The 10439-nt window shown below is 33.6% G+C and overlaps 1 protein-coding gene across 1 annotated transcript; it reads right to left on the reverse strand.

The window, feature by feature from the left end:
• LOC120353856 (glutaminase kidney isoform, mitochondrial-like) lies at window positions 1-9374 on the reverse strand. Its single transcript, XM_039439120.1, has 5 exons — window positions 9188-9374; window positions 7038-7168; window positions 5658-5812; window positions 3420-3560; window positions 1-2966 (listed from the first exon to the last, which is right to left on the reverse strand). The coding sequence occupies exons 1-5, from the start codon at window positions 9372-9374 to the stop codon at window positions 2804-2806; spliced, it is 777 nt and encodes a 258-aa protein (XP_039295054.1). The 3' UTR covers window positions 1-2803.
• Between the last annotated feature and the right edge of the window lie 1065 nt (window positions 9375-10439).

Consider the following 10439-nt stretch of genomic DNA (forward strand, 5'->3'; position numbering starts at 1 on the left):
AATCAATTCTTAATATATCAAGACATTTCAAGAATACGATGCTCATAACTTACTAACTATAAGTGGAGTTTTCATTAAAGGTATAATAGAATCCACTCTTTTTGTCTTTTCAAGAATTGACATTCGATGTTTACGGTATAGTATTACTTGATTATAGCCGAAGGTAATATATCAATTTTGTTGGTAGCCTAGAAATAATAGAACGGTAGATAAAAGAAATAAATGAGTCAGTTATTTTGACAAAGGATATTGACTAATATTGGGAATAACAAAGTTTAATAGAATAATATACCACCTAAGAAAATAAACCAGGTAAAAAATCTTCTATTTCAATATAAAACTGATAGAATTAGAAAAGAAAACAACATATTGAAACACTATTCTCACAATAATAATAATTAATTTGAATGGAAAAGTTCTTCGCCACCTACTTATCTACTTATATCTTATCAAAATCTATTATTGTCAAACTTCATAAATACCCAGACCCGAAAGTGGCATGTTCAACTTCAGACTATATAAGCGTCATATTGGAATCAGGCAACCCTCATCTTCAAGCTAAATTCTTCAATAAAAGACTCACAAGGATAAAAGAGTAAGCACAGAAATTAGCTAAACAATAAAACAGTCAAGAAAAAGGATAGGTCAAGAAAACTGGTTGAGAGGCTGTTCGATCTCAAATTTTGATTGTTTTAGAAAAGGTGCAGTAAAATGATGAAGATTCAAACTTATATCCTGAAGTCACACTGGCAAAACTGAACTGCGGCTTACAAAATGTCTTCAAACAGCCCTTTACAGATCAAAGTCACATTCAAGAAGAACTAGGGGGTAAAAGATAATATCTTTTTTCGATTAGTTTACAAGCAAATCGAATATGAAAATCACACACATTTATCATACGGTAGATTTGATATCAAATTCACAACATTCAAAAACACTTATAGATAAGGAAGCTCTCTAACATCTAACTCTAACAATTCATTGCATCACCTTGATGTGATGAAAAGTGCAAATATTGTCGCCATGAGTGGAGGCAGGATATACACCATTTTTTCAAAGATTCACATACATAAATAATCTAAATTCATGAACTTTTATTTCAAATAGACATCTAAAGAGTAACAATAATATATTAGCTAGATATGGTAAGGCCTGGTTTCTCAGTTTTCTTCAATTTCTTCATTAGTTCTGGCCATTTAAATCAATAAAAACGGTAGCATTGAGGGAATAAATAACGACAGTTATGAAAATGACTATTAGTCTTTATAGCTATTCATGAGGACATAAGAATACTACTACTATAAGAATAATATTAGTTATAACTTCCTAAAACATGCTCTAAATCCACTCAGTCTCTTATTAGCTCGAAGGAATCAATAATTCCACCCATAAAATCTCATTTATCTATATAATCAAAATTATTTTTGTTAAAATTAATGATAAGCAAGATGTCTAACTGATTTTTGATCAACATCAACAAATATAGAGTTTTCTACCTATCATATACAGTAAACAGTATAGTTTTTGATAGTGGAGAGAGCCAAGGTTTTTACACCACTCTTTAAACTCCTATTTCGGACTTTTTTCATGCTATCTTAATATGGAGTGGAATAGTACAAAAGCCTATTTCGAACATTTTAATGCTATTTAAATTTGGGAGGGGGATAGTACAAGGTATTCTATATTTTTCTCTTACGAACTGTGATTTTTTGAAATAAAATAAATAAATAAATCGTATCCCCGATGTATGGGGAGCATGAAGCCAACCCAGTTATAGGCGTTAGGCTGATATGATATTTGTTACTCACTTAATTCCACTCTTCACTTTAAAAAAGTAATTTTGAACTCATCATGCCTGAAAGAATATAAAAGCAACAACATCACTAGACATTCAGCATTCAATTCAATAAAGATTCGAGTATTCAATGGAACTTGGGTAATGGAATGAGTTTAACTTTGATTGGAAGCCATTACATTATTCTTGAAAGATCTATATTTTTGAGCTTTTACTGATAATTATTGTACCAGTATGCTACTGATATTTTACCAGAGTAAATCGATTTTGATGGTAATTGATTCTACTCATCCATTATAGTAATTCATTGTATGTTGATCAATGCCCATACCGTACCGTATACTTATATTATTAAGTAACTTAATATTATTTTGGACTTATTGAATTTTGCTAGTTGTATGAATAGGATAGTTCTTTTTCGTTAGGTAGTTCTTAAATGATGAAATTTGTTTGTTTTTTGTGAGTAAACTACTAACAATTGAATACACAAATACAAAAAATGTTTTTGTATTCTATATTACTAGATATAACAAAATTCAAATAATAAAACTTAAGCCTATATAAGTTATTTAGTCTTGTGAAAAGTGAAAATTGTTAAAGTGAATGTGATGAGCCAAAACCCTACATTGCTCAATTTTAATTAACTAAGGAGGAGAAATTTCGGGCTTGTGTCTATTTTCTTTTCCCAGTATTATAATGTGTCTGATTGAATAGAAATAAATATGAATATTAATGTGTCCAATAGACATTCCGACATAACCGACATTCAATCAGTTAAATTTCTGAATGAAACAGTTTAGAGCAGTTCCAGACTAAAGGGCTCCAAACAGTCCTAAACAGGGAACAGCTTCAAACAGTCATAAACAGAAAACAGATTTAAACTATAGCATGTTTGGTGTCTGTAAGTTTAATAATATTGCAAACTATTTAATGAATATTATTGCGGTTTGTTGAGAAGCCAGGCCCGGTTTTATTGTCAGGTCGAGTGGAAGCACAGAGAGAGAGTGTTTAGGAGGGAAGTGGCGAGGTCTCCTCAACGGGCCTCGGGGGTTCGCACGAGGATGACTCGTCGAGGCCGGGTGGGGGCTGCTGCTTGGCCCACTCCTTCAGGTAGGTCACCACTTGCACGTGTCGGAAGCGCATCGCCTCGTCCAGCGGCGAGTTGCCCCATCTAAACACAAACCAAATGCGATCATAGACGGGCAAAGTAGAGAAAACTAGTTTATTGGTTGCCATTGCCTTTCATCAAGTTGCCAAACAGCTGTCTAAAACGAAATTGATGGAAAGCAATAGCCTTCAGTCTTTAAGCGGGCCATTCACTATCCGATATTTTGTCGAACTTGAGGTCCTTCAACTCGACGTCGGAACGTGGATAGAAGTGTTGTGGGCGGGGCTAAGGCTAATGCTGTCGGAAGTCTGGTGAACTGTTCAACTGACTTGGCCGACCACGCAAGGTATTCGTACCTATTCAGGTTCGATTTGGAACGTGAGTGGGGAAAGATCCAAAGTTGTTGGCCAAAGTACTTGGAAAAACTATTGAATAGTGAATTGCCAGTATACTTTTGCAGTCTGTAAGCCGCTATAGAAATAGTAATAGTATACCATTTAGCAAATGTGATCTGACCTGTCCTTGGGATGGTGGGGCACAGCACACTGCTCCAGCAGGAATGTGACGATGTCGAGGTGGCCTTCGGCTGCAGCCAGATGCAGAGCCGTCCTGCCGTCATAATCGGCCAGGGTCATGTCCATTCCCGACAGTCTGTGTCTAAATTGCAACAAAAAGCAATATTGATCAATCAATCCCTCTGATGATCAAACATATAAGATTATGCTACACAATACAGAGTATCTCAAGGTGCAATAGCCGGAGACCATAAATTCCTCATGAGATTCGCAACAAAAAATGTCCAGTAAAATTTTCTTACATCGACCTTAGTTTTCGAGATATATAGATTTTTTGATATTTGAAAAAACGTCAATAACTATAAAACTATCAGTCAACATCTAATTCTAAGGATATGGTTGAGAAGAGGAAGAATTTCCCAATAAGCTGTATGTAATTTGTTCCTTTTTTGACGTTTTTATGCGCGATCAAAGTTGAAAGAGTACATTCGTCGTGTTGAAAGCCAAATTTCAAACAGTTTGAGTGCTCATGAAAAGTTCAAAACGTCAAACAAAGAAACAAATTATATGAATCATATTGGATCTTTTTCCTCTTTCAAACCATATCCTTAGAATTGGATTTTGAATGATAGTTTTGTAGTTATTGAAGTTTTACAAAAATCTACAAATCTCGAAAACTAAGGTCGATATAAGAAAATTTTACTGGACATGTTGTGTTGCAAATTTTATGTAGAATCCATGGTCTCCGACTGTTACCTTTCGTGAGACATTCTTTACATTATTGCTTTTATACAGGGTGTCCCACCAAGGTTGTAACAGCCTTTGACCATACATTCTACTCGACATTTCTGACAAAAAATGTTCAGTAAACGTTTTTCCTATCGACCTTGGTTTTTGAGATACATAGATTTTTCGATATTTTCAGAATATGCCTACTTCTGGTCATTAAATACTCAATAACTCGAAAACTACTGGTCGAATTTCCATTTCAAGGGTATTGTTGAAAAGAGAAAAACATTTCAAATAAGATTATTGTAATTTTATTTGATGTAATATATTTTGTAGTTTTTTATTAGGGCTTAAACTTGAAAAATTCTATTCTTCAAATTGAAAGTGAAATTTCAAACAGTCTTTTCTCAGTTTTTCTCCGGGTGATTATAGTGGTTTCAATATTTCAAAAAATTTTCCATTTCATAAGCTTTCGAATGAGTATAAGCTCGAAAAGGTAAGTTCCATGATAAAGTGTTCAAAACTGCTAATATCTGGAATGAACACCTTCAAAATGAGGAAATTCACAAACAGCAAGCATCAAGTGGTGATCCTAGGGTGAAATCACCTGATTTCTCTCTGACAATATTCACAAGTTTTAATCAATATTTTAACATTCTACAATGTAATGCTTCTTTATCGCTCTTGCAAAATTATCACTGTTTTGCGCGAGCGATAAAGTCGCGCATTACGTTCTTAATATATAAATAGCTATTTTCCTATTGGTCTGAAATTTTGCGCTTACAAAGGCATTCTATCAAATATCATGTGACTACACCAAACAGAATTTTTTTCCGATTAACAATATTTCATAACAATGAAAATTTTGATCTCCAATAATATTGACTAATTTGATGATGAACAAGTGTTTATCAATTTAAAATTGGATCATCGATATTTTCCAAAGAAAAGGCTTGAAGTATTGAACAGTAATAAACCTGAATATAGTATGAATAAAAATATATCTTGGTACCCTTTTTAAAATCATTCTGTCACGACTTGTTTCGGCTATATAATGCCATTATCAAGTCATTATATAGCCGAAACGTGTCGTGACAGAATAATTTTAAAAAAGGGTACTCAGATTTTACATTTTATTTATATTCAAAAGTAGTCCTAAAGAAAAAAGACAATCTGAATATATGTAATATGATGAACCTGGTGTTAAGAAACAATGTATATTTCTTCATTATTCATATACTATTTTATTCATAAATAATACAGACTTGGAATAGATCAAAATATCCAGATATGAGCTCTACAGCTTGCTGTAATTTATTGTATCTGGCAGTATTTAGGAAATAAAAAAACTAAAAAAGCTTAAAAATTGAGGGGTAACTATATGTCATACTCTTTGTTCTAACTATAAAGTTAATATACTATAGATTTGTAGATCACAGTAAATGATTCGTATCTAAATTTTTACCGGAGAAACGTATTTTTAACGGACAATTTTTGTATGGAAACGTACCTTCTCATTGCAGACAAATCTCCACTGGCCGCTGAGAAGAGCAAGTTGACAATGCTCAGTCCCTTCGTCTCGTACTTGTGTCTTCTGGGGTCCAATTTATTTGTGGCATGCTTCAAATTGTCATACCGATGGAAGTTGAAGACACGAACAAGTTCCTGATAATCCAATAACAGTTTTGGGGTAATTAAAATGTTTTTCAGATAACAGAAGAACAAATGTAATTATAAAAGGTATAAGCTAAGAGATCATAAGGTCAATGTGTAAATGTGTAAATGAGTGCATTGAGTACATCGGTAATGTTTCCAGAACTATGACAAAAAGGAAGCAATCAGTTTTTGTTTATTGAATCTATTCTAATATTATTGACTATGTATTTGAGATTATATTTCTTTCAATTGTTTTATGTGTTAGTATTGTTGTATGTAAATATGTTTGAATAGCTTATGCTTGTAAACTACAGCAGTAGAAAGTGAACTTTTTCTTTCTTATTATTGTACCTACTGTTGTATTGACTCCTCCTTTAAACACGGACTAGTTCCATATTTGAGGAGTAATTTTCAGGGGACTATATTGTAAAATGTACTTTCTGAAAATAAAATGAATTTGAATTTGACAAAAAATGAACTGTTATTGCGTTTTTGACTTACAAGTTGATGATATATAATCTGTATTCAGTAGAAATTAGTGAAGATTTCTCAGCATGAGTTGAACTCTAGGCATAGAATAAAACAATGCTTTACCGTTTTCTCTGCTTTAGGTTAATGTTAACTTGGAATTTTATTTGCATAATGGACACCTAAAATACTGTATTGTAGGATGATCTTGAAGATAGTTTGGTATTTATATTATGAAGGCTACTTGGTAAATAATATTAATGCTACAATGAGTGATGTGATAAATTATAGACTAAGTTCAAATTTGAAATGTATACTCAATTGATTGAAATTGAGTCAGAATAATCAATCAAGTTGGATTTTTAATTCAGTTACACTCAATTAATACTGTTCAACTTAATGTTTGAGTTCTATCAACATAAAACCTAATAAAAGAGTATGGTTAACGAAAATGATGAAATATTTTTATTACAGTAAGGCCAGTTACACACACATAGATTTTTGGAAGAACAATTTTTCCGTTCATATAAATTCTAACAAATTGAATGGAACTTGACAAACACATCATCTTTTGTTTGCCAACTTATATTTAATCAAATAGAATTTATAAGGACGGCAAAGAATCGTATTTCCAAAAATCGATGTGTGTGTAACTAGACTAACATATTCCATACTTAAATATTATCGAATCGACTTGATTAAAAGTTTACCTACATGAAGAAATAAACATTTTCTAAGAAATAATTCTCAATAAAAAATTACCTACCTCACAAAACTGAACACCACGGCAACTGTTGCCCATGTGGTCGAGCGGCGGAGACCAAGAGCATATCCCCATTGTGTGGGTATCACAACCAGCATACCTCCGCATACGCCTGATTTTGCCGGCAAGCCCACCTGGAAAACACACACTAATTTCAATAAAACATTGAAAACGAATAATTTTATTGTAGAAAAGGATAAATCTAGATGAACTGGAACTAAACCTGTAATTAGTTTTCCATGAAACACAGAAAAGGCAGAGAATTTATATTCATTCAAAAACAATAATCATGGAGTATTGCCGAATCATATCATGGAATTATGTGTGTTTATTTTTTTTCTATTGTGGATGTTACCTCCTTAAGCTTTTATTAGCTTGTGCGAGGGTGATGGAGAGTGCGTAGGTGATTTTTTGATTAAATGTTTATGCCTACAGGCGGGATTTAAACCCACGACCAGGTAGCGTCAGCAGAGTGAATGGTGCAACGCCGTCTCTTCTAACAGAGCCGGCAAATTATAACTTAGTATTGGTTAAACCTCAACTATACAAGTGATCTATATAAATAAAAATCAAGCCTCAAATTTTGACATTCAATAACTTTTTATGTGTGCACCAAATTTAATGATTGTTTTAGTTGTGTTCATTATGGTCAGGACCAGGTTTATGGCCTATAAAATTTATAATCCGACTCCAGGACTCTTTCCTACGGTCCTTCAAAGTTGAAATGTAATCCTTATGGGAGAAGATTTGTGAGCTAGCCACACACAGAAATAAAAATCAGCTATTATAATCATTGCGTCATCCAACAGCCGTCGGTAGATAGTAGACAAGAGTGTGTGCTGCTTCATAACCGCCCATGTATTTCATTCTAAACGCCCCGACTAAAAACAAGATGACTGTTCTGTGTGTAACCATCCAGCAGTGCGGCCTCAGGTTAAAGACTTACATGCTTAAAGATATTACTCTGTTTCGAATAATTGTGCTGTCTTCGGTGTTAAGATAATTCGATTTTTAGTAGACTATTTATTTTGCAGTTGGTAAATTATCAATATAATTCCGCCTCCCAGGTGTGCATCCAGCTAAAGTTTGTAATGAGATGCATTAAACTATTTGGCGATACGAAGTTCGCCGGACCAGCTAGTTTGCAAAGCTGACACAAAAAAGGATATTTAGTGGTCAGTGATGAAGGAAGATCTCTCATGTTCGAGCATAATCAGATGATAAACAGAAAAATCATTTCAATAGCGGAAATGAGTTCAATGAAAATTAAACTCAAACTCAAATTGAACGCTGCAAGTCTAAAGATAAGAATGTTTTAATTCCCTTGAAAAACAATTAACATGATAGACGCAAATTTTTATTCTTCACCAATTTGTGCTCGTCTAATTTCATTTATTATAGAGTAATTTTTCATGCAGTTCCAAAGATGTAAGTTATAACAACTATAGTGAAATTCATGTCATATAGTCAGGAAATGATAGGCCTACAGAGTTGCCGATTCCCTGTTAGCATCGCATTTTATATTAGGTACGTGTGATCCGAGTTATTCCGATATAATATCTGATGTAATATAAATGATCAACATTATCTCAAATTTATTTTATTCGCAAGAAAAATATATTTTCTTATGATTTCATAATTGATATGAAATATTTTGGCAGTTCAAAATGGTTTCTTCATAGTCAACAAATGATTTAGCAACAGTGCGGAGGTGGAGAAGGATAAAGCCATCTGCTTTTTCCAATGACAGACAAGGATAGTTAGCTAAAGGTGCAGTTTCTTAGAGGTGTCTCGATAGGTGCCTACTTATAGCCGCGCGTCTCGATACACGGCTGTAGCACATAACATATAAATTCATTGGATTCGATGACTCATTGAGTTCATGTTATATGAACGTTATGGCGACAGATGGATTAGGAGTGTTGTTTACTATATTGCTTTTACGATTCATTATCTGGAATCTAATTAATTTATAGGTTACGTGCTTAAACCGTGACGGCTCTCACCATGCCTCTTGAGATACCTAACTACGCGTCTTAAAACGCTCGCTTATGTCCGCGCATCTCGAGACGCCTCCAAGGAATTTCACCTAAATGTTAATCAGTTGCTGACTTGTTAACGTGGATCTTACTTTAGAAATAATATCGGTGTACCTTGAAGGCGAACTGTCCGGAGTAGTCGTACATGCCGCAGCTGTGCATGAGTGAGAGGACATCCCGGATGGAGTCGGGCCGGAGCACCTTCTCCTCGGTGATGGGGCAGATGCCGCCATTGGCCAGCGTCGCTGCCATCACCGACATGCTCTCGCAGTTCGCTTCCATCGCACAACACTGCAACCATCATACGCACTTCACGTTCACACAACGTTAATAGCTCACAAATTATTAAAGATCGGCAATTTATAATTAATCATGGGTATTGATTGAACAAATGAAATTACATTTGAAAACACAATATTAGAATCAACGTCCACAATTTATGGAAGAGAAACATTCAAACATTTCCTACTATACCTTCATTTAAGCATTCGTGCCTGATTCTACCTCGACAAACTTTGATGAAATCTTATATGTCACATTGAATAATTCGTTCCTTGAACAAAGCTGTCATGCAAATGAGAAAGATTTTAATGTGGTCTTGAGGTTGAAACAAGTTAATAGCTCGCACATGATTAAAGTTCAGCAATTTCTAATTAATCTTAGGTATTGATTAAACAAATATAATATTATTAGATTTAACATAACAATATTTTTGATCAAACTTCACAATGATGGAACGATCAAAATTTCCTTCTATACCTTCATTGGAAAATTCGTACCTTGGCAAACTTTTGATAAAATACTAATATGAATCACAATGAATATTATATCATACCTGGAAATAAAAGTCATGCCACTCCTTCAGTTAGTTTTTTTTCAGGATAGCACTTATTCTCTCTCATATAATCCAGAGCATAATTTCGATCGGCTGATTCTCTTTCTGACAGGAATACTGAGTTGTTGAATCCAAGATACTCTCCTCCAGCTAAACGCTGAAAATACGAAAAAGGAAAGAAATGAAGATTCAGGAATGAATGATATCCTTGTGTAACATATTAATTGAACATTTTAATAAAAATATTCATTATTGGCGACTATATCACATATTCAAGTCCATAATAAGAGTAAAGTAGGATTAAACTCACATTACCTTGAATAATTCATTGTATAGTCGAATTTTTCCGCTAATGTCATCTCGGATTTTACCAATGTTTCAACAAGGAACAGATTAATATAGCACCAGCATTTATCATTGGATTGTGCGGTTTCTCTGAAATAAGGAAAGAGTAATTATAATATTTTATTTCACCTTTTCACCTTATAAAATATAAGACAATAAGTTGGAAGTGTTAACTGGAAGATCTTA

This window comes from Nilaparvata lugens, chromosome 1, assembly GCF_014356525.2.
Source record: "Nilaparvata lugens isolate BPH chromosome 1, ASM1435652v1, whole genome shotgun sequence".
Taxonomy (NCBI): Eukaryota; Metazoa; Arthropoda; class Insecta; order Hemiptera; family Delphacidae; genus Nilaparvata; species Nilaparvata lugens.